The sequence below is a fragment of the Sapajus apella genome, unplaced genomic scaffold (genome assembly GCF_009761245.1).
Source record: "Sapajus apella isolate SASKATOON/1434 unplaced genomic scaffold, GSC_monkey_1.0 scaffold128, whole genome shotgun sequence".
In the NCBI taxonomy this organism is placed as follows: domain Eukaryota; kingdom Metazoa; phylum Chordata; class Mammalia; order Primates; family Cebidae; genus Sapajus; species Sapajus apella.
This window is the reverse complement of record NW_022437068.1, coordinates 2,055,563-2,079,700: the sequence shown is the minus strand read 5'-3', so window position 1 is coordinate 2,079,700 and position 24,138 is coordinate 2,055,563. Positions and strand designations below refer to the sequence as shown.

The 24,138-nt window shown below is 52.6% G+C and overlaps 1 protein-coding gene across 11 annotated transcripts in view; it reads left to right on the top strand.

The window, feature by feature from the left end:
• Nucleotides 1–24,138, top strand: part of IQSEC1 (IQ motif and Sec7 domain ArfGEF 1) — a 372,639-nt gene that overhangs the window by 282,883 nt on the left and 65,618 nt on the right. For 3 of the 11 annotated variants that reach the window (XM_032262299.1, XM_032262297.1, XM_032262302.1), the window contains exon 1: nucleotides 20,653–20,970. The exons of 7 other annotated variants lie outside the window; for them this stretch is intronic. In XM_032262299.1, the coding sequence (XP_032118190.1) occupies nucleotides 20,906–20,970 (65 nt within the window). In that variant the 5' untranslated portion in view covers nucleotides 20,653–20,905. Of the gene's footprint in view, nucleotides 1–20,625; nucleotides 20,971–24,138 lie in introns of those variants that run through there. One more of the 11 variants, XM_032262300.1, reaches the window with a different exon arrangement.

The following is a 24,138-nucleotide window of genomic DNA, read 5'->3' as shown; positions in this document are numbered from 1 at the left end:
CTCTTCTTATCTGTAGCTGGAAAATAAAATGTCCCCTTCCAAGCTCCTTCTATCTTGGTCTGTTAGGGCAACTGAGAGCTGGGAGATACCACAGCAAGCCCCTGCCAGGTCCCCTGTGGGTGCACACGTGAGCTCACACATGCACACAGGCATCCTGCCCACTCAGCTCCTCGTCCTCTTCAGTGCCTAGGGTGTGCTCCTGGGTGGGAGGGTCACTGCTAGCCGTTAGCCTGCCCCCCAGGCCCTGGGGCCTTTCCCCAGGCAGTGCCCCATGCCTGGCCTGGCAGGATGCAGCCAGCTGAGGATGGACCTCCCACTCTCGGGTTCACCAGGGAGGGAGAGGGGAAGGAAAGGAGTGTGTGCTGAGCACCTCTGTGTGTCGGATACCTTATCTTGGGCCATTACTCCTGCCTTCCAAGGTAGGAAAGATTTACTTATTTCATAGATGAGGAAACTGAGGCTCACAGAGGGGCTGAGGATGGCCACCCGCGTCTCAGTGGTCTGCCCGTGTGACCCTGGGAAACCTGCAGGCTCTGCTCCCAGCCCCTGGGGGACTCCCAGTTGTCTGACGAGGCACATTCCCTCTGGCACAGGGCTACCGCTGCCTGGGGCTCCGGGGAACTGTAGGCCTCTGGGGGAAAAGTCAGGACAAAGAGCAGGAGCCAGAGCCTCAGGTCCCAGCCCAGCCTGTGCGGCTGCCCTCCCTGTAGCATGCATCAGCCTCGGCCGGTGGGTATGACTTGGGCTCAGGGGTCCAGCCCGTGGCAACCTTGCTTCATTTCCTCATTTGTACCGTGGAAGATGTCAATAGTAGCATCTCCCTCATCAAGTTGCTCAGGCTAAAATGAGATGGTAAAGAAGGGCCAGCAGGCAGCCCACGGGCATTCAGTCAACCCTAGCTTTCGTTTTTACAGAGAAAATCAATATCTGGAGGTCCCTTCATCTTCTGAAATTCTGAGCTCCGGTCTCTTTCTTTTCTGCCTGGGCCATTTATGCATGGATTTACATCTATGAATTTAATATTTGTTTAGGAAATATGTGCCCATGGTGAAAATATTAAACATTATAAAAGAATATGCAGTGAAGATTGCTTATGTGCCCTTCCCCTGCCTTGAACAAACATGGAAAGCATTTTTCAGGTATCTGGTCAGAAACATATATATGTTTATCACCCTCTACCCCAGACATATTTGGGCATTTTGGTCCTCCCCTATCCAGTGACCACGCCCTGCACCCGTTCTTTAAATCCGCCCACTCTGGGCTGGGGAACCCAGGCGCTGCCTCCCTCCAGAAGTCACACGTATTTGTGGGCGCTGGCACCAGATTTTCCTCGTCAGCAGGACTTAAGGAAGGCTGCAGCCTGGCACAGGGCAAATGGGGGGGATTGTTAAGCGGTAAAGAACGGTCCCTCTGTGCCCAGTGCAGGCCCAAGTTGGAGACCAGCTCTCCCACCCCCACGCTCCAGCAGATCTGGGTCTAGCGAAAGGGCGGGGCCTGGGGACCTGGCTCAGGCCCAGCCAGGCTGCCAGCTAGCCATTGGGTGACCTTGAGCCAGCCCTGGCCTTCTCTGGGCTCCTGACTCAGTGTGGGAGCCTAGGGTGTGTGGTAGCCTCAGGGAGAGGGCCGAGGGTATGCCCCCTTGAAGACCCAAGCAAGCCATACCTCACCCAGCCCACCTGGGCTAAAGCCTGTGATGTAGGGATGGAGTGTTGATTGCCTTAAAACTTTAACTACTTAAAAATGTAATCGCTTTAAAATTTTTAATGGTGCACTGGGAGGCAGCTAAAGGCAGTGCTAAGTCTCGCTAACATGTTCTCTCTTGGTCTTGTGACTTCTGGACCTGTAAGCGACTTATCTTTGTCTATGTAAATCTCCAAGGGGACTGAGGGGTGGAGCTCTATCTTTCCCCGGGAAGGCAGCAGGTGGTTCTATGTGGCTACAGGTCTTGCATGCATGGCCCTTAGGCCTCCCAGCCCCCTGAAAGGAGGAGCAGCATTCACTGTTGGCCTCAGGAGGGTGGCAGGTACCCAGAGTTACTGTCAGCCCATGGGACAGAACTCCAGGCACTCCCAAGTGTACAGATGTTCAGGTTGTGCACTGCAGTTGGCGGAGGAACAACGGCACTCTTGCTAAGCCACGGGCCTGTGGGGCTGTGTCCGCCAGAAGAGGGCGCCCTTTACAAATTTACACGGGGGCCCTACATGTGGGTGGTGAAACTAGAGTATGCTCACTAGCAAAGGAGAGGTTCCTGGGCATGGGGTCTCCTCCCCATCTCCCCGTGGTCCTCCTGTGCCCAATTGTCTAGAATATCCCTCCAGGGACTCTGCTGGTAACCCCAGGGGAAACGAAACTCCAAACACCTTCCCCGATCCATGTGAATGGCTTGAGTTAGACCCAGCCTGGTGAATTTCGGGGCGAACTGGACCATGTGCCTGGCCTTGGGGGCTGCAGGATTAGAGAAGGCCTGGGTCCACATCTCAGTTGCAGGTTTTTCTGGCTCTCTGTACCTTGGGTCAGGACAGCTCTGTGCAGACCATCTGTTTTACCATCTTACTTTCCCCCAGAACCCAGTATGAAAGGCCCTTACTCTGGCCTGACCCCTGGAAGGCGGGTGCTTTATTTTTAAAGGCATGTGGATTTGGGGACAGGGACACACATAAGCTGGGCATAATTCATTTCATCCACTAATATTTCTCCAGCAGCTAGTGGTGCCAGGCACCATGCTGTGGCTGGTCATGAGTGGGGCATGTCAGACACCTTTATTCTTATTGTCACGGAGCTCTCCAGAGAGGGAATGGGAAAGGGAAATGCTCCTCTGAACAGCGTCACCCAGGTGCTGGGAGGAATTGCCCAGTGGGGCCTATGAGGTCAGCCCAGGTGTCCCTGAAGGAGCTGAGCCATGAAGGTAGAATCGTGGCTGAGTGGGCTCCAGGGGTTGGCTCGGCACCTCCTCTGGGCACCCTGCCCAAAGCTGGGGCATCACTTCATCCTGGCCACTCTGTCTCAGGGCTGGGAAGGCTAGGCTGCAGTTCTCCAGCAGGGTGACAGGTGGTGGGTGGGCTGGACCTGCTGGGACCAATCCAGTGAGAGGTGGGGTGGGGACCACTTTGGTCAGCCCAGGAGGGAGCCACGCTTCCCCCTCCTCCTCACCCATCCCCAACTGGCACCCAGACTGCAGTTGCCACCATGCCGCCTTTCATTCCCTTTGAGGCACTCCACCAGCTGTGCCCTGAGCTGTCTTTTTAATCCGATCTAAATTTGCCACCATGCCCAACCTGGGGAAGGTTGGGTGAAACCCCCCTTTGCAGAGGATGGGGCTTAGGTGCTGGAGCACCCGGGTTCAGATCTGGGTTATGCAGCTGGGGCTGGCGGAATGCTGGCCATAAAGTCCCTGTCTCATAGGAGGGGTGGGTGCAAGTGAGTTATAGTGAGGAAGGCCCCCAGGGGCCCCCAGTGAGCCTTAGCTCTCCTCGCCCTCCAGCCCACACACAAGCACTCAGAGAGGGCAGATAGCTGCGCCTTGCTGAAGGTTGGTTACTACAGCCAGCGCCTCCATCTGCAGCCTCAGGACAAGGGTGCCTGGGCCAGCACCTTGCCACCATTTCTTGCAAGGTGGGAACGTTTGGACTAGTGATTTCTCAAAGAGCCTTGGTTTCCTCCAGTGCCTGGTGCATGACAAGCACACAGCAGACAGGGGCTGACACTGTTTTGTTCAGGTCCCCTGAAGTGACCAACGACAGCCCTGCCATAGGCAGGCAGCTCCTTCCTGTCAGTACTAGGGCTGTGGTGCTGAGCAGGGACATGCAGCCTCAGCCACCAGGACTAGAAAGGGGACCCCCCCAGTCAGTTCTGCCTATAGGACCCCGAGCATGTTCCTCTCTCTCTTTCTAGAACAGGGCTTAGACTTAAACGCCCACAGGGGCCAGGCAAATGCCATGGGTGCTGGCCTTGGTTGTGGCTAAGAATATCTTTTTCCTTAATGGCGATGTTTCTCAAAGTGTGGTCCAGGGAGTTCAAACCATTTAAATAACAACAACAACAAGCTGCTGTTTGCCTTCTCACCATCATTCTTGCACAAGTGTGCTGTGGAATTTTCTAGAGTCTGTCTGACATGTTGGCGGATAGACTGAGGCTTTTGCTATAACGATGTCTCAAGGTTGGTGATATCTTCATTTTAATTTTTTAATATGGTAAATGGTGATAGATATCACACCCATAAACAATTTTGGGATCTTCAGTAGAGAGTGTGCAGGGAGCCTGACACCAAAAACCTTGAGAACCATTGGCTTTTTTTTTTTTTTTTGAGATAACTGTCACCAGGCTGGAGTGCAGTGGTGGGATCTGTGCTCACTGCAATCCCAACTCCAAGTTCAAGCAATTCTCCTGCCTCAGCCTCCCAAGTAGCTGGGACTACTGGTGCACGACACCATGCCTGGCTAATTTTTGTATTTTTTAGTAGAGACGGGGTTTCACCGTGTTGGCCAGGATGATTTCGATCTCTTGACCTCGTGATCCGCCCACCTTGGCCTACCAAAGTGCTGGGATTACAGGCATGAGCCACTGCACCCAGCCGAGAACCACTGGCCTGTATCTTTTTAAGCATGTTAAAAAATAAGCGGTAAAATGCTAAAGGACGACTTGGGTTCCAATATGGGGGGCAAAAGAGAATGGGGGGGATTGTGGCAGAACAGTGCTTAACCTGCCAACAGGGCAGCAAGGTGACTCAGTACCAGTCCCAGGTGGCCAGGCAGGAACCACGTGGGCCCCATGTGGCAGCACATCCAGCTTTCACAAGAAGCCCCAAATCCATCTCAGGCACACAGAACCCATCTAGGGCCCAGAGCTGGGGACCTCCAGTTGCAGCCTGTGACCTGGGGTCTCAGTGTCCCCATCTATGGAACAGGCAGCAATGGCCCCTCCATGGGATGCCAGGAGGCAAGTGCTCAAGGGACAGATGGGAAAGAGGTTGCAGGCTGGTCCCGCCCGGCTCCTAACCCCATGGCAGGCTCGAGGCTCGCCAAGCTGCTGCAGAGGGGACAGGCAGGGGGAGGCAGGTTCTCTGCAGCTGGCTTTTCTGTGTGTCCTTCGTCAGGCTCATATTAGCATGGATATATGAGAGTGAGATTTCACAGCTAATTCTACAATCATAGTTCACAATTCTTTATGATAAAGAATAATTTAATGGTAATTTTTTATTCTAGCTTTGTGTGTATTTCTAACATGTTTATTTACATGGTTTACAATTCAAAAGGTGCATAAGGGTATCTGGCGAAAAGCTCCCCCTGTTGTTTCTGGTTGGGGAGTGAAAAGGAATGGGGGAATTGTGACAAAACAGCACTAGTCTCCCAGCAGCCGGTTCTCCCTGGAGACCCCTCGTGTTGTTAGTTTTTTGTGTCCGATTCCAGACAGTTTCATGTATACATAAGCAAATGCATAGAAATATACGTTATCCCCCCGTTTTTAAACACAAATGTGGCAGTACCATACACACCGTCTGATACCTTGTGTAGCTAACTTTATCAATGACTTAGCGCCATGAGGTGGATATTATTACCCTCTTCTATAGGGAAGGAATTTGAAGTTCAGAGTTTCTGTGATTGCCCAAAGCAACACAGCCAGGAAGTGGCAGAATCAGGATTCAAACCGAGGTCTGGCTGGCTCCTGCTCCCTCTAAGCACGACCTCACCAAGCCTCACCCCTCCGCTGCCTTTGGAGTGGCTGCTGTGGGGCCTTGTCGATCCATCAGATGAGGCAAGCTTCCATCCTGCATCGATCTCTCAGGTCACTTGGGTGGCAGTTGACAGAAGCTTACCTGAACACCGCTTAGAGGAAGGGAGAGTTGATTGGCTCCCCTCACCAAAGTGCAGAGGGGAGGAGTATAATGGGGCTCCAGGAATTCGACCACCCACCAGGGCTTGCTTTCTCTGTCCGCATCTCTTGCCTCTGTTTTTCCAGACATGTTCTCATCATTCTCCCAAAGCAGCTTTGTCCACGAGGCCAGAAAGAACCAAGCCCAGGGAGCTCCCTGGTGTTCATGGACCCAGCTTTCCCCTCTGGAGCCAGACCGCCTGGGTTCACTGTTCTGCCTCACCTCTGACCAGCTGTGGGGCCTTGGGCAAGGGAATTAACCTCTCTGCACCTCCACTGCCTCATCTGTTAAATGAGGATCTTAGCATCTACCTCGCAGGGCTATGGTGAGGATGACTTGAGATAATGCACGGTAAACACGCAGACATATTAGCTCTTATGATTCTTGGTCATGGTTGGACACACGTCAGGGACAGTCCTTGGTAGATGGCACCAGGAAGCCATAAGTTCCACAGGGAGGGAGGATTATAACCTGTAGAACTTAGCCAGGTGGACTCAGCCCTCCCTGGGCACAGCAACTAGAACAGGGTTCCAGGCCCTTACAGGTGGTGCCCCTGAGCTCTGCCCCCTATGTCCACTCTCTGTGCCCCAGTTAGAGCCCAGACTGCTCCCAGTTCTCCAGCCTGGATGGAAGAGGCAGGCTTGTGGACAGCAGGCGCAGCAGACATCCTGGTCCTGCCATGTGACCTCACACAGCTACTGTGCTTCCCAGGGCCTCCACATCTTCAGCTTCCTTCCAGGCTCAGTGTGAGGGTTGGTAATGACACCCTTGACTTCCTGGCCAAGGCTGGGCACACGGCAGCCCTTCACAGCCTGGAAGTTCCTCTCCTTGCTCCTCTGTGGCCCTGGCATCTTGCACGGGGGCCAAAGCACAAGAGGAGCCAAGATGTGTTAAGTCAATGCCCTTTCCAGCGAGAGGCTGCATCCTGTACAGGGGACTCTGTTGGTATAAAATCTCAGCTCCCTCATAGCCTGGTATGCTATCTGGGATCTTGAGCAAGTGGTTTGGTCTTTCTGGACCTTTGTCTTCGGTGAGATGTGGACAGTGCCCTCTCTGTGGTTGAGAGGGTTGCACGTGCTCTATGTAAGCACAGGGGAGCACCCAGCACAGAATTGGTGCTCCAGAAATGGCAGCGGCTGCTACTGCTAGTTCAGCTGACCGTCTCCGTCCGTAGCGTACAGGTGGTCACTAACAGAAGCCGAAGGCAGACATTAGAGCCCCTCAGTTGCAAGCTGGGTGCTAAAGCAAGAGGGGTTTTACTAGAAGGCAGCTGTTGTCTTGGATGGGAAGCAGGCCTAGAGCGGGGTCCCTCCTAAGAGCAGGAAGCAGGGTCGACTAGGACAGCCGTGGTTGTCACGCTGCTCACAGTGCCCCTCCCAGGAAGGAGTATCCACGCGGCCCTACTTGGGTTCCTGCAGGCAGGGCTGGACTGTGAGAGGCTCACCAGGTCCAAATGCCTGAGGACCCGATGAGGCCTGGTAAAGGAGAGAACAGTGGGGCTCTTAGGAAGAGGAAAGTGCCTCAAGGGAGTGAGGCGCACAGCCGAGGTCCCCTCCCGGCCCCTCCTCCTGACCTGCCTTCCCTGTGCACCGAAGGGCATTGAATGGGAACTACCCTTAACCAGGCTAGTCATTACTAAAGATGTAGCTGGCATGTTGAACAAATTGTGTTTGTAATTACAAGTCGTGTTCCTAACACTCCAGGGGGTTGCAAACCTTGATATTGCGGCTATTAACACATAAGTTACAGTTATTGATGGAAATTGCTAGAGAAACAATTGTCTGTGGATTGTGCTGCATGAGGGATGCTCATCGTGTGTCAACTCCAGGAGCCTGGAGTGGTCTGTCTGGCTCTCAGGGCTGAACACTTTTAGTTCGTGGGGTCAGGTTCTCGCACCGGCCAAAGGCTGACTTGGCTCAGGGGCTCCTAGTCTTTGTCACCAGTGCATGAGCACACAGGTTGGATTCCCAGCTCTGCCACCACCAGCTGAGTGGCCTGGAGGCCAGTCGTTTAACCACTCTGTGCCTCCGTTTCCTATGGACTGAGGGGGCCCACTTGAAGGGGTGGTGGGGGCGTTAGAGGAGATAACATAGGTGCAGCCCCTTACCCCTGCCATGTGCAGAAGGTGCTCCTGGGCCCAAGCACCTCTCCTTCTCTCAGCACAGCTCAGGAGGCACGCAGTGGGGCAGCAGCCAAGTCTTATTCCCAGGAAGAGTGGAACAGGATGTGGAGGCCCACCCTGCATGCCCCTGGCACCAGGCAGCCCTCCCCTGCCGCAGGTAGCTGGGAAATAATTTCTCACTTGAGTATGCTGTTTCTTGTTGCACAAAATGGATTCTTAGATCCTTGCTACCCACCAAGCAGGGTTTCAGGAAGTGTGAGATCCAGGCCATGAAACAATTCCAGGTGAGGCACAGGCTCAGCTCCTGGTGACACGGAGCACACCCCCTAGAACCCAGGAGAGAGTTCTCCTTCCAGTGCTCTTTCCACCCTTCTGTTGACGTCAGACAGGGGGGTCAGTGTGCTGACAGAGAGAACAGGAGGGCTCTTTAACATTCCATTATCATCCACAAAGGCTTAATGCGACATATTGATTATATAGGGAGTAATACGGTCACATTGTTCAACAGTTAAACGCAGAAGGGTACACAGTGAGCCATGAGTCATGCCCTTCCACGTCCCGTTCCCCTCTCTAGAGACAACCGCTGTCCAGGGACATCTTGGAGTGTGTGTGTGTGTGTGTGTGTGTGTGTGTGTGTACACATGTCCATCCTTTTTGTAACTCAAATCCAGCATTCTTCAGCTTGCCTTTTTCATGTAGTGCTATGTCTTATCTCAGTCCCTATCCGAATATAAAAAGCATACTTCTGTTTTATTGGTGGCTTCCTGTCATGTGGATTCTCTGTACTTGCTAATCTCTGTTCTAAGCAAGACCCAGCAGGCCTCAGGGATGGGGCTGATAACAGCATCAAAGCAGGAGTTTATAACAGCGTTTTGTTTTTGTCGATTAATTTTCATGGGAAAATTCAATTTATGCTCAGTGAGGCTGGCTTTTCACTTATGGAGCAGATATAGTTTCCTTGATAGAATGAAGAGTGTTAAGTAATTGGTATACAGGAGCTATGTGGTTGTTGGGAAAACTAAAACCAGGTTACTCCCACTCCTCCTTACACCTTCACAGGATGAAGGTCCTACTGGGTCGCTGGCCTCATGCCTTATAGCGCACCTGTCCCCACACTTCATGCCCCATGTAGTTGCAGAACTACAGGAGTAGTTTCCCAAGTTCACCAAGCCTTTGCCCTTGCCATTTCCTGTCCTGCAATGCCCTTCTCCTGCTGGGTCACCCAGTGATTTCCCATTCATGCCACAAATCCCAAGACAGGCATCACCTCCTCCAGGAAGCCTTCCCTGAATGACGACTCCACCAGCTAGCAGTCGTTCCTGCCTCTCTACCAGGTTGCTCCTATTACTGCATTTAGTGGCTTTAGTGGCTTGCTGCAGTGCAAAGCTTCTTAAACTGCAGCAGGTATTTCAATCATCTGGACGGTGAGAATTTGCATTTCAAACGATTCCCAGCTGAGGCTGCTGTTCCTGGGATCCCACTTTGAGGACCACTGTTGGAGTGCGAGGAACACAGGCTGAGTGTCGGCCTACTTGGGCTCTAATCCTGGCTTCATCACGTATGGGCTGTGTGTGTTAGGGCAAATTATTTACCTTCTCTAGGTTTCAAGGCCTCGGTGATAAACCACAAAGCAATCCCCACGTTGTAGAACTGCTGTCAGGAATACGTGAACTGGTGCGGGAACGGGGCTGATGCCAATTGTGAGTTACCGCCACTTCCCTTACCCAGCTGAGTTTCCTGAGGTCAGGGCCCACATCTGCAGCCTGTGAGATGCTTAGTGCCTAACACCTACTAGGTGGGGAGGTATGCTGGGAAGCTGTTGAGCACATTCAAGAATGCACACATTCTCAATGACAGATTTATTCAAACAGTGAATCACACATCACACGTGTCCTGCCTCCATTAATTCTGAATCAGTGGAGTTAGGTCAGGTCTTCCTTCCACTGGGACAAAAGAAGGTGTTGTTTAAATCAATAACATAAAGAAGACTGCAAAGGGGGATGTTTAACTCACTTAGGAGATGCTGTTGATTTAGGAGCACTTAATGGCATCCATTTACAGAACAGGTGACCCCAGCACTTATTATAAATGAACGTATCTATTCATTACAGCAGAGGCCCTGCACTCCCTTGGTAGCTATTCTTTGGTGTGAACTCACTACGTAAAAGGCAGCAGGCTGCTTCCCCAACAGCCACCAGGAACGCAGCCCCGGCCCTGCCACAGCGTCTGAGCTAGTGACGTCCAGGTGGGATGTTCTGAAGGAGGGCAAGCCCTTGCGGCTTTCTATCTGTATGTTTTCTAGATTTCCTCAGTTTCTCCACCCATTTTCATAGGCAGATGAGCCCCAGTTTTGGCAAAGCTACCAGGAAAGAAACCAAGAATATCAAGACTGGCCATTCGTTTTGCCAAAGCAATGGCTCTAACCCCCAACCTTGAGACAGGATCTCACACTGTGGCCCAGGCTGGAGTGTAGTGGTGCAATCGTGGCTCACTGCAGCCTTGAACTCCTGGAATAAGGTGATCCTCCCACTTCAACCTCCCTAGTAGCTGGGACCACAGGCATGCGTCACCATGCCCGGCTAATTTTTTATATTTTTAGTTGAGACGAGGTCTCACCATGTGCCCAGGCTGGTCTCTTAACTCCTGGGCTCAAGCAATCCACCTACCTCAGCCTCCCAAAGTGCCGGGATCACAGGCATGAGTCGCCACGCCCAGCCTGATGTCTCCTTTTTAGATAAAATCTTTAGCTGATGGGTTCCTTTAAATACTGGGCTTCCCTAGCACACTAGAGATGAAAATCAGTGATTTTGAAAAACCGTTTTCCAGTCCTTCCAGAATCTCTCTATAGTATAAAGAGGGGTGAGCATTTTTGAGATTGAGACAAGAAAGAGCAGGGGGAGAGGGAAGGAGACCTGCCTTAGCCCTGTGGGTGGTCCCTGGAAGAGTGAATCTGATCAACACGATTCACCTGTCTAGCAGACATTTACTGAGCACCTGCTATAGACCAACCACCATCTGGAGATAGGGGATACAGTGGCAAATGAACAAAGTCGCAGAGCTACCATTCTGGTGGAGGTGACAGTAAGTACACAAGTGATTAAACCAGATAACGATGGACTGTGAGATGGGCTTTAAAGGGAATCGATGAGACAGAGAGAATGTGGATGAGAGTCCGGGAAGGGCCCGAGGAAGAAGTGACAGAACATATGTGTATTGTCTTAGAGCTCTTCATGTATGAAGTCTGTCTCCCTCAGACTCTAGGCCTGAGGGTGGGGCTTGGAAGTTGCAGAACCCAATTCCGCCCTGGCTCCCAGGCTCCCAGCGGACTCTGCAAGGGGCCCTGTGAGTGTTGGCGCCACCTGAGGATGTGCTTCCTTGAGTGAGGAATGGCGAAGTGCAGGCAGCCGGGGAAGAGGGGGGAAAGGCAAGGACCGTTCCCCACTGTGACTCTGCCTGGACTTGTGGGGTGTGCTCAGCAGGGCTGGCAGAGTCCCTCCTGGAGCTGTCACTGCTGCCCCACTCCTGCTTTTCCCCAGCAGCACTCCCTTCCAGAGGGCCAGGGGCAGACCCCAGGCGGAGAGTACAGTAAAGGGAGTGGGTATCTGGGAATAGAGTTCAGGAAGGCTGGGTGTAGGCAGAGCACCGCTGAGGCCCAGCACCGGATGGCTCACTGAATTCTTTACGGCACCCTCAGAGACATGGATTAATATTCAGTTCCATTTCACAGAAGAGGAAACTGAAGCTCAGAGCAGTGATGCCCAAGCCAAGAAGGGAGCTGAGCCAGGAGTCTGCCTCTGCAGCCCTTGGGGGTCCGATGCCAAGGCTGCTTTGGTTACTCATACATCAGCCAAGGGAGAGACTTTCTCCTTGCAGAAGTCTTCTTCCTGGGCCTTGAAGTTCAAATGGAATAGTGTTGTAAGAATGAACCTGCGACTCAGAGAGCCCAGGGTTCTCATCCTTCACTAGCTGTTTGCCCTTAAACAAATTCCTTAGCCTTTCTGAGCCTTGATTTCTTTTACTATTTGGGAAAATAGAATAGTCCCTAGCATAGAGGGCCGTTGTGAAGCTTAAATGAGACAATGTGTCCTGCATTTAGCACAGAACCTGCATCCAATAAGCACCTTGGATATAGGGGAAGAGGGACTGGTAAAGCTTCATGGTTAAGTTCGTGGTTTGGGGACCAAATGGACCTGGGCTCAAATTCCTGATCCAGCCAGGCACTAGCTGTGTGGCCTTACATAAGTTACTCAACCTCTCTGAGTCTCAGTGTTTCTATAAAATGGAAGGTCGTTGAGGATTAAATGTGGGCACTTGTGTAAAATGCCTGGTCCAGATTGTGTGTCCTGTCAGAGGAGGCTGCAGGAAGAAGTGAGAAGAGGCAGAGAGTTGGGAAGGGAGGCTCAGAAAGACCAACCCACTTGCCCAAGATTCAAGATCATGCTCCAGTATGTGGAGCCTCCATAAGCCATGAGCGTCCCCACTATGGGACGCAGCCTCTGGCTGGGAAGGACACTTATCCCTACTCACTCGACACACCTTGGCTCCTCTCGCACCTTAGCCCCCGTGCAAGGCGCCAGGGCCACAGTGAAGCAAGGGGAGGAACTTGCAGGCTCTAAGGGCTGCTGTGCGCCTGGCCCTGGCTGGGCAGTCATGGGCCTGCAAGGAAGGTGGCACCATCCCCGCTTTGAGGCTGAAAATGCTGAGGGCCTGGGAAGCAGTGTAACTGTGTGAGGTCACATGGCGGAGCCGGGATGTCTGCTGGGCCTGCTGCCCACAGGCCTGCCTCCTCCATCTGGGGCACAGAGAGTGGACACAGCGGGGCAGAGCTCAGGGGTGACACCACAGGAGCTGGGCTTTGGAGGATGAAATGGACAACTCAGGAAGTGGGAACAGGATAAGCAAAGGCACTGGGACCGGGAAGTGCAGGGTGCATTCTGGGAGTGGCTGCATTGTAGGGATCATAGCTGGGAATGCGGCTGGAAAGACAGGCAGGAGCTGGATTAGAATACAGGTGGTGCCTGGGCAGTTCAGTGTCACGTGGGAAACCCGGGTCAGGGAGCCACATTCCAGGAGCTGTGCTCCAGGGATCTGAGCCCACCCAGCATAAGTGTCCCCATCCCTGAGGGTGCTGCTGTGGCTCCCTGCGCCACCTACCAGGGAAGGAGGGATGCGTATGAAGAGCTGAAGTGGGGGCATTTTTGATCGTCTGCTGGGGCTGGCGGGCACCCAAGTGGGAAGGGTGATGGCAGTGTGATGGGGGGAGTTTAGGGGAGAGTCCTCTACTGAGAGAGGCAGCAGCTCTGTAGAATTTCCTGCTGAAGTTGTCTTACCCCTTGAATCCTGCAGGAAGGCTGGCAAATAACCGTCTCCCTTCCACTTGAATAGAGACCCTTAACTCAAATAGCTGCTCTTCAGACACCACAGGACTGTTCTCTGCAGGCCCTGCCCCTGGATTCAGGTCAAGCAGTCCAGCTCACCTAGTTGGGCTCTGCAGGGGGACCAGGAGGGATGGGATGTGCCCATGGAGCAGCCAGACTGATGAGGGATGCGGCAAGCATATTCTCACCACCTTCTTTCGTGTTTACAACAGACCAGCATTCCCTGTGTGGCAGGGGTTACATTGGTCACTGAGGACCTGGAATCATGGAGTGCTCTGGGGATCTAGGTGCGGAGGGCTTCTTGGAGGAGGTGACCATTCATGGTTGTTTTGTTTGCTAAAGAAAACCCTCACCAACCATTGAGAACCCATCATGTTCTGGGCTCCTCAGAGCCCTCGCAGAGCCACCTGTACCCATGCTGGGTTCCGTTTCTCCTTGCATGGGACGCTGTGTCCTAGCTGTGTGGTTCTTTATTGCAGCCCCGCCCTCAGGGTCTTTCCCATGCATCCTCAGCCTGTGTGAGTCTGTTTGTCAACTAATAGCACCATAACAGCTGCGTCTAATTTCTATTATTCATCTAAAGACCACAAGAAAACAGCCTCCTGACACCTCGAACCACGGTGGGTTTGCGTCATAGCAGTGCAGAAGGAGCTGGGGAAAGGAAGCCAGATAACCAGTTCTTGGCTGTGCCCCCACATGACTTGAGGAAGTGCTCCCTGCTTCTGTGAGCCTCAGCTGCCTCATCTGAACAATGGGTGGGCAGCACTGAGTCTTGGCAGCTCCTTCAGACTCTAACATGAAGGCCAATTTATTTAATTTTAAAAATCTATTTAATTAAATTTATTTAAATTTTAATTTTCATGTGTACACAGGTGTATATATTTATGGGTCACATGAGATATTTTGATATAGGCATGCAATGCCTAATCATCACATCAGAGTTAATGGGGCAAGGCTGCCTTAATCTTACTGTCATGGTCAGGGTCTTGGCCAACCCAAGCACCATTGCGGTTGGGATGAATTCCCCTAGTGCTGTAGTAGCTGTCTGGAACCAGGCCAGTTACACAGGACAATGGCAGCATCTGGGCCCTACCACTGGGAAGGTACATGGAGAGCAATGGTCCCTACCCTCGAGGTGCCCACAGTCTTAAGTGAGGGCTTCTTGCTCTGCCTGGGAGTGGAGGGATTAAGGGAAGCCTCAAAGAGAAGGGAACATTTGAGCTGGGCTTTAAAGGTCGAATAAGAGGTTGCCAATCAGATGAAGCAGACACCCCAGGAAGTGGGACTGGGAAGTGCAGGATGCATTCTGGGAGTGGCTGCATTGTAGGGATCATAGCTGGGCATGCGGCTGGAAAGACAGGCAGGAGCTGGATTACAATACAGGTGGTGCCTGAGCGGTTCGGTGTCACGTGGGAAACCCGGGTCAGACGCTGAGGTCAGGGTGGACAACCCAGCACCACCTCCGGCAATCCCTGGTTCATTCTGTTTACTTTGTTTAGTAAGATATGGCACGTCCCAAATTCACAAGTGGTTTCTTTGGAAAAGGGTTGGAATTTTAAAGATAACTTGGCAGTTGATAAGAACAGCTTTATTTATCTGGAAACATTTCTGTTCTGGGGGATGAACTGGCTTGCTGAGGCGTCAGTGCTATGTTTCATGCAGCTGTCTCTGGCTTTTTACTGCATCTAGCAGCCACAGGAATATTCCATATTTGGGTCAGAATGGTGGTCTTAAAACTCACCTGCCCAGGCTGGGGTGCTGTATTGTCCAAGTACTCAACAGTGTGGTACAGTAGGTGGCCAGTGTGGCATGAAGGCTTGGGTCAGTGTCAGTGTTTCGTTCCTGGCCACATGACCTGGGACACATCCCTCCACCTCTCTGAATCTCAGTTTCCCTGTCTGTGAAATGAGGATTTGGGGCCGAGTGATGGCCACAGAGCTCCCTCGCAGACCCAGCATTCTGGCTATAATAGGGGAATGCTCATTTCGTAAGATGAATGGTAACATACTAGCAGTTAACAGACACTGAGTGGAAGCTCAAAATGTGCTACAACACAACTCACTGATTTTTTTTGGTTGTCGGTAGACACAACCTTCTCGAAAGATGAGGAACCTGGCTCAAGAGGTGGCTGAAGTGCCATCAAGCATTTGGGGTCTCCGTGGACTAGCTCTGCCGGGCTTCAGAGCCTCCTAGAAGATGCTGGAAGATGTCAGAGGACCTTCAGTCCTCTGATTTCTTCATTTCACTGGCGCCTTTTGTGTGTGTGTGTTTGTGTGTATGTGTGACGGGATCTCTGTCACCCAGGCAGGAGTGCAGTGGCACAATTACGACTTAACACAGCCTTGACCTTCCTATGCTCAGGTGATCCTCTCAACAACTCAGCCTCCTAAGCAGCTGGGACTAAAGGCACATGCACCATGCCTAGCTAATTTTTCCATTTTTTGTAGAGATGGGATTTTGACACGTTGCCCAGGCTTCACTGGCTTAAAAAAAAATTGTGTTGGGTCCAGTCCAATCCATAACTGGCTTTTTTTTTTTTTTTTTTTGGAGAAAGAGTCTCCCTTTTTTGCCAAGGCTGGAGTAGTGCAGTGGCATGATCTCAGCTCACTGCAACCTCTGCCCTTCGGGTTCAAGTGATTCTCCTGCCTCAACCTCCCGAGTAGTTGGGATTACAGGCACCCAGCACCATGCCTGGCTAATTTTTGTATTTTTAGTAGAGATGGGGTTTCATCATGTTGACCAAGCTGGTCTCTAACTGTGGCACCTCAGGTGATCCACTGCCTCAGCCTTCCAAAGCGCTGGGATTACAGGCATGAGCCATCACACCTACCCCATAACTGGTTTTTTTAAAAGCAATAAACACTTGTTTTAAAAAAAGTTTTTTGTTTTTTGTTTTTTTTTTAAATGGAGTCTTGCTATCTGCTAGGCTGGAGTACAATGGCGATCTCGGCTTAACACAACGTCTACCTCCCAGAGCAATTCTCCTGCCTCAGCCTCTCAAGTAGCTGGGATTATAGGCACCCACCATTATGCCTAGCTAATTTTCATATTTTTGTAGAGACAGGGTTTCACCATGTTGGTCAGGCTGGTTTTGAACTCCTGACCTCAGGTGATCCACCAGCCTCAGCCTCCCAAAGTGCTGGGATTACAGACATGAGCCACCGTGCCCAGCCTAAAATTTTGAAAACTCATCTAAGTGTTCATACTGTGAAAAGTTCTCCATTTTCCTCCCCACCCCTGTCCCACCTAGATCTGAAGCCTAGCAAGCAGAGGCCTTCTCCAGGAATTTCTGGAACCTCTGAGTTTCCCTTCCCAGAGGCAAGCACTGGTACCTGTTTCTTGAGTCTCTTTTAAGAAATAGTCTATGATTATACAATCTTATATAATAAGTACACTAGTGTTCTGTAGAATCTGTTATAAATACGCTTTTCATTTTTTTTGACTTTCTATCACAATGTGTGTCTCAGATCTTTTCCTATAAGTACGTAGGATGCTGCTGCCATCTTTTTTAACATGACACTCCATTGATGGGTATAATACAATTTACTTCACCAGTCCGCATTGAGAGGCATTACATGTTTCCTCCCTGGAGTTCTATTTCAAAGAATATCCTTGGGCACGCGTCTACGTGCACGCAGGCAGAGGGCGCTGTAGGATTCATTCCCAGCAGTGTATTGTCCCATCTTGTGGCCATCTCATCTCAGGATCATATGGTTCAGCCCTATCCTTTCAGTCACTGTCTTCCCACATGACGTTTGGATTCTACTCACGCACAGGGGTGTCTGGCTGAACAGTCAGGGGGTTTGCCAGGGTAGCTGGAGCCAATGTGGGACTCCCTTAGGAGAGCTTCACTTATTTCAGAGAAGGGCCGCATGGACCATTAATATTGTAGGTTTTGCAGGTTGTACGTCTCTGTTTTAACTGCTTAACTTCATCATCATAGCATGGAAGAAACCACTGACAATACACAAGTGGATGAGTGTGGTTCTCTTCCAGTAAACCTTTAAAAAAAAAAAAAAAAAACAGGCAGCAGGCTGGACTTGGCTCTCAGACCATAGTTTACCGACCTTTGGCGTATTTGGCTGAAGACCTTCTGTGCACCAGGCTCCATTGCTGGCACGGGGACTGCTGCAGGGAAGGACATGGAACCAACCCTGGCAGTTGGAATACAGCTCACTGGTATAAGCAAGCAGGTGTGGAGTAACCTGATGACATGGAAGAGGAGTTTTGGACTTGGACTGGGGGCTGGTCATGGGTATCTTTCTGGGAGCAGTGACATCAGAAGCTGAAAACCAAGGTCCTAACTGTGAGTCAGGCACAGTGGGGAGTGTGGGGAACTAAAAGAAGCTTAGTATTGCGGAGGTGTGGTAGGCGTAGAGCAGGCAGCAGGAGAGGTAAGGGCTGGAGAGATGAACCAGGCCACACAGGCCACGAGGCTGGCTGTGCAGAGAGGCTGGACTTCATCTTGACAGCTTGGAGAGAGGGGCTGCAAAGGCTGGGCTTCAGGAGAGTGCTACACATCCGGCTGAAGGAAAGCAGGGAGGCTGTGGACAGCCAGGAGGCCATCAGAAACTGAGGGGATAGGGATAAAGTCGGGTTGTAGCATGTGAAATGGGCCAAGGCAAGCAGCTCAGGACTAAAACCTGGGATGACACAGTTGAACTAAACGTTTCCATGACTTTTTTGCATCCTGTGACCCCAAACATGGGGTCCTGCTTATCCCTCAAGGTCCAACCCAAAATGTCCCCTCATCATTAGAGCCTCTCCTGGGGCAGAATGACAGGCTCTTTCCTCCACTGTCATGACACCATACTGGGGAATATTTGTCACAGCAGTGTTTCCCCACTGAGGCCTCAGAGTAAGTACTAATTAATGCTTGCTATATTAAATTAAACAGCAAGATGAATTAACTGGGGTAGAAGTGGCTGCTGAGCCACTCTTTACAGTTGCAGAAACGGAGACTCAGAAGGCTCAGCAGTTTGCCCAAATGGTACATGCAAGGATTCTGACCAGTCTGGTCATTTCTGCAGAAAAATTGGCCTTCTCTGCCTCTCTAGGCTGAAACTTTTCTTGCTTCTGCTCACAATTCCCTAAATTATTAATCTGCAAGGCAGTTAGTGGAGCAGGAGCAAGAGGCACACTTTGCAGGAAGATAAAACATGAGTCAAGATGCATTTGGTTTCCAGAGAGTCCATCATCTGGTATTCCAAATGCCAACAGGGAAATTCAACCCCCTTCTTCTAAATCCAGCCGAGACGACGTCGCCAAGACCATCCTGCTGGGCGGCAGGGCCCTGGGCCTGGAGAAGTGCCTGGAATTCTTGGACAATCCGGATGGTGAGGCTGTCAAAGCCCATGTCCAGAGCACTCCAGCAGCTGGGCTGGGGGAATTCTTTTGGCTCCATTTATTGCAGCCTATTTTTAGAGAGCACTTCAGACTGGGTTGGGAGTTTTCTGCTGCCTCTGACCTCAACTGGGTCATTTCTACCCTATCCTCTCCCAGCTCCCTACCCTCACCCCAACCAGATGTGGCTGTGGTCTTTAAGCAGTGCGGCCCAGTGTTCTTCTCCTTCCAGAACCCTCTATGTGTAGCTTTTGTCCATCTTTTTGATTATAGCCTTCCTTGTGAGTGCAAGGTGGTGTTGTGGTCTTGATTCGGTTCCCTAAAGATTAGTGAGGTTGAGAGCATCTTTTCATGTGCTTATTGGCCACTTGTAGATTGTCTTTGGAGAAATATCTACTTAGATACCTTGCCTGTTTTTAAATTGGGTTATTTGCCTTATTATTGTTGAATTATAAGAGTTCTTTATACACTGTGGACACTAGACCCTTATTAGATACGTGGTTTGCACATGTTTCCCCCCATTCTGTGTCTTTATTTATTTTTAATAGAGCAAAGAAAACATGGGAAGCTGAGGAGAGGAATGTGGAGATGGGCAGTGAAGGGTCACTGGGCTCCTGCTCAGCCTCTTGCCTGGGAACCCAGGTGCTCTAAAATGGCTTTAGGGGCTGCCCTCCCCTGCTGCAAGCTGGGCCAACTCAGCCCCCTTCCTTCATTGTCCTCCTCCAAATCAGAGATTCAGAAGAGCACAAGACAATGCCCCTGCATTGATGGCTTCTGGCAGCTTCCTGACTCCTGAAGACCTGCCAGCTGTCCAGCCCTCCAGGAGATGGACTTGTAGGTGGGTGGCCCAGGATAGGTAGGGTTTTGATTGTTCCATATCTGCTTCCTGTCTCCCAACCACATCTAGACATTCCACAAGTGTAGGTGCTGGGCACTGTACCTGCCTTCATGGAGCCCAACAACAGATAGTAAGCAAGTAAACATACAAATGGAGGACTGCACGCCATGAGCGCTCATAGCAGGAAGAGCCTGGGAGAGGAGGAAAGGGTAAGAGAAACCCTCTCTGAGTTGGCCCAGTTAAGCTGAGCCTCAGTTTACTCATTGGCAAAATGGGGCCAGGGGTAACTCTACCTACTTCACAATGTTGCCTGAAGGCCAGCTATCACCAAAGAGCAATAAAGTGCTAATTTCTATTACTTTAAGCTTGCCATAGGTGCTCGAAGGGTGTTTCTGGGTTGAGAAAAGGAAGGTGGGGGCGAGGGGGCTTAAGGAGGAAGAAGCAACTTTCTATTAGATCCTCCCCAAAAAGCTACCAAAAGGGTGGCACAAACCTCGGATAGGGCCCATTCCCTTCTCTGGGGCGCATGAGTCCCAGAACCACACGGTTCTGTACAGGCGGGCAAAGGCCAGGTTTTATAAACTGAAGGCGAAATCAGGATAGGCAGAGGTTGGTGCCATCAGCGGAGTAGGCTCTGGTTGCGGGGGTTGGCGCTTTGTATTTGTTGTGGTTACACGCTGGGGAGGGAGACCTGGCTCCCGGGAGGCGCCAGTGTTGGAGGATAGTAGAGCCCTCCTACTAGAACAGAGGCCTCGCGCGCTGGGACCTGGATGCAGTGTGTGGGACTCCGCCCTTGCGCTCGCCATTCGGCGCCTCGGCTCGGCCCGGCCCCTGCGCGTAGCCCCGCCCCCGATTCCCCTCGCCCCCTGTGCTGCTTCCGCGGCTCCGCGTGGCCATCCCTCCTGCGCTCCCTTCCCTACACGCTCCGCGCAGCCCCGCCCCCGCGCGCAGCCCCGCCCCCGCGCGCAGCCCCGCCCCCGCGCAGCCCCGCCCCCGCGCAGCCCCGCCCCCGCGCAGCCCCGCCCCCAGCCCGCCGTCCGGCCCCGCCCCCTTACGGCCTCGCCCCCTCTAGGACCACATTCCTCCGGCCGGGCGTCGCGCTGCGCCTAGCGGGCGGCGGTGGAGGGGCGGGCTCGGCTGGCCTGGGGCACGGACTCGGGGCCGGGGCCGGGGCCGGGGCCGCGGCAGCCGGCGGCCACTGGGCCAGGAGACCCGACGTGGTCGCGTGGCGGGTGTTCGTGTCTCCGGGTGGCCGGGTGTCAGCCCCGGCATCTGGCGGCCGCTGGCGGGACTCGGCTGCCTCGGCTGGGCCTGGGTCCTGGGTCCCGGCCCGGCCCGCTCCCGCTACGGCCGCCATGTGGTGCCTACACTGCAACTCGGAGAGGACCCAGTCCCTGTTGGAGCTGGAGCTTGACAGCGGGTGAGGGCGCGGCGCGGGGCGAGCGGACTTCCCGGGAGCTGAGCGGGGGGCTGGCGGAGGCTGCGGAGACTCGTGTGCGGAGTGCGGGTGACTGTCGGGACTGGGCGCCCCGCGTGCGAGAGAAAGCTGCCTGCGGGGCGGGTTGCGTCCGCAAGACTGTGCGTTTGGGTGGGAGACGAGCAAGCAGGACCAGAGTTTGTGCGTGGGAGAGAGAGACGCGCCCTTGGGATAGGAGCGCTGTGTGTCCCCTGGGAGGGTCTCCGGATGAAAGTGTGTTTGCGACCGAGGGCCTGTTGAGGTGCAATTTGGTGTGGGGGTGAGTTTGAGTTTGTGGGAGTGAGAAGGAAACAGTGGGACTCGGAGTGGGTATGAGGTGAGGGGCAGGAGGGAGAGTGGAGGAGAGTTGGTGGGAGGGTGCCCAGCGGGTCTGTGCCTGTTTCCAACTGCAGGCAGGTCAGGGGCTGCCAGGGAGGCCTCTTGCAGGCCTGTCTATTCCAGACATTGGGCCTGATGTGTCTGTCCTGTCTACGAGACTCTGAGTGTGTAAGAGGGTGGACGACCTGAACAAACAGGCGTCCCAGGTGTGCCAACAGCTTTGGTCGGGTACTGTGTGCCTGGCAGGGCCTCTTGGGAGTGCACTTAGGAGTGTGGCTGCTGTTTGTGTCAGGGTGCGGATGTGAGGGGCTTTGTTTATGTGTGGTGATGAGTGTGTGCCTGGTGTGGTCAGTGATGGAGTCTGGTGTGTCAGAGGGGCCAACCCTTTTCAGCTTCCGGGCCTGTGGGCGGCTGTCTGAGCGTCTAAGGGCCCATGTTTATGGAGAGAAAGGGAGAAAGAGAGTGTGTGTATATGTGCTGGGAATATTGATTTCCTTTCTCCAATGACCAGCACAGCTGCCCCCTGAGCTATCTGCAGGCCCCTCTGAGGAGCAGGGGGGTGGGGCTAAGAGGATTTGTTGACAAGCTGACTTGCCTTATGTCAGGCCCCCTCTGGAGGAAGCTCACCTGGAGCTGTTTGATCTTTCAGTTCAAAAATTGTGCAGCGCATGTCTAGCAGTTGCACTGAGAACGTGCATATGTCCCCCTCTGCCTCCTTCTCACCCCAGGGGCCTGGATTTCTGGACCTGAGGCTCCAAGTGGGGTTGGGGCGGCTTCCCAAGGACCCATTGCTCCTTGCATCTGGGGTGGAGGCCAGGCACGCTGCAGCTGCAGGACCATCTGTCTGGAATCAGCGGCAGCAGTCTGGGCATGGGGGTCGTGTTACTCATATCCCCCACACACCCTCAGCCGTCAGAGTCCATCAGCTGTCCCACCCAGTATTGCAATTGCTCCTTATTCTTGTGGTACCAGCATCCTCATACTGTGGGAGAGCAAATTGAGGCTGAGCGTTCAGTCTCGTCATTACTAAGACTCCGTGGTTTATTAAGTGCCTGCTGTGTACCAGTCCCTGCCCTAGGCACCAGCGACATAGCAGTGAACAAACTCAGAGTCTTTGTCCTGATGAAACCAGCAGTCTAGTTGGGGAACGTGGTAACCATAAGAAACCATTAGCGTGCTCTTCTGGCTGCACCTCCCTCCTCCCTCTGAGCTGAAAGGAACTGTTGGGTTTTTCTGTCCCTCCATTAGGACCTTTTCAGTATCACCATTCCAGTTGGCATGTCCAGGCCACCTCTTTTGCATACTTCTCGGTCCCACGTCCCTTCTCATTAAAAGTCCCTCTGGGTATCTTATCTCAGTCTTCCAGCTGCAGGGAAGACTGCTTGGATCCTTCTGTGGTCTGGGCTGGTGATGAACAGCTGCTCCCCTAGTCTCAGAACATGAGCCAGAGGTCTTAGAGGTTGAGAAGCCTCACTCAGTTATAGCCCACAGTTCGCCCATCAGCCTCAGAGCAGGTGGGTCCCATTTGCTGTGAAGCATCTGGTGTGTGGTTCTGTGGGAAGCTTGGCGGAGGGCTAGAGGAAATCAGCCCAGTCCCTGGCCTGTGGAGGCAAAGCTGGATGCTCCTTGGGCTGAGGAACCTCCCATGGGCCAGAGTCCTTCCAGCTGGCCATCTCCCCTTCTCTAAACCCAGTTGGGATGCATCACGGTCCAGAAACCTCAGGGGACCCCCCCCCCCCAGTCTGTAACAGGCCCAAGGTAACTGTTCCTGGGTCCAGCCATGCCACCGTGCACCACCCTACAAATACAGGCTTCTTTCCAAGAGCATGTGTGGCACTTCGATGCTTTGCTATTTGAGCCTTGTGGCAAGACAGGACTCTGCTTACCCTTGTTTTTTAAAAGCATATACACACTAAGAGGACACAGTGATTGGGCCAGAATATCACATGGGGAGCCTACAGGAGAACCCCAATGTTGTGATGGAGACCTCTGGAGGCCCTGCCGAGCCCTGCCAGGATTTTCAGGCCTTCATTTAAGGAAGTCGGACTATGAACCGCTTGCATTAATATTTACACAGCTTCAGTTCAAAAACATGGACAAGACTGACAGCTACATAGTCAAACAGTGTGACACCTGGGCAAATAGATGTTTCTCGACAGGATTGGACAGGGCACCAGGGCTGCAGGAGCTTGGTGTATGTGTGTGCTTGTATGTGCATATGGTTTTATCTGTCTGGACTCTGCAGACTGTGGAATCTTGGTTTGCCAGGAGAATCTGGAATCCTGGGCAGCTTGAGACATCGGGAAAGAAGGGCTTGAGGAGGCAAACAGATTTTGTTTCAAATTCCAGCTCAGTTTCGTGAGTGTATGCAAGTTACCACATCCCTCCAAGCCTGTTTTCCCTTCTGTGAAAGGGAATGATAACACTGCTTCATGGATTGCTCTGAGAATGTGGATTTCTGAAGGCCACTGCACTGCAGCCTAGGGACTCCAGTCAGATGCCGTGTTTGTCCAAGTCAGCACTCTGTTCTTTCCAAGCGCCCATGACCCACTGGATTTTCTTTCTTCCTGTTTTGTAAATTTCCTTTGAATTATGATGACGTGGAATATCCGCCAGTAAGCACAGGGGCAAGGTGATGCACAACCCAGATGGGCTTGAAGCTTGAACACTGCCGGAGGCCTAGGGAGAGGGCTCCTGTGGAAGAGCGTGTGTGTGTGTGTGTGTGTGTGTGTGTGTGTGTGTGTGTGTATGTTGGGGAGGTATGCTCAAAGGCTGTTGAGTGTGATTTATCTT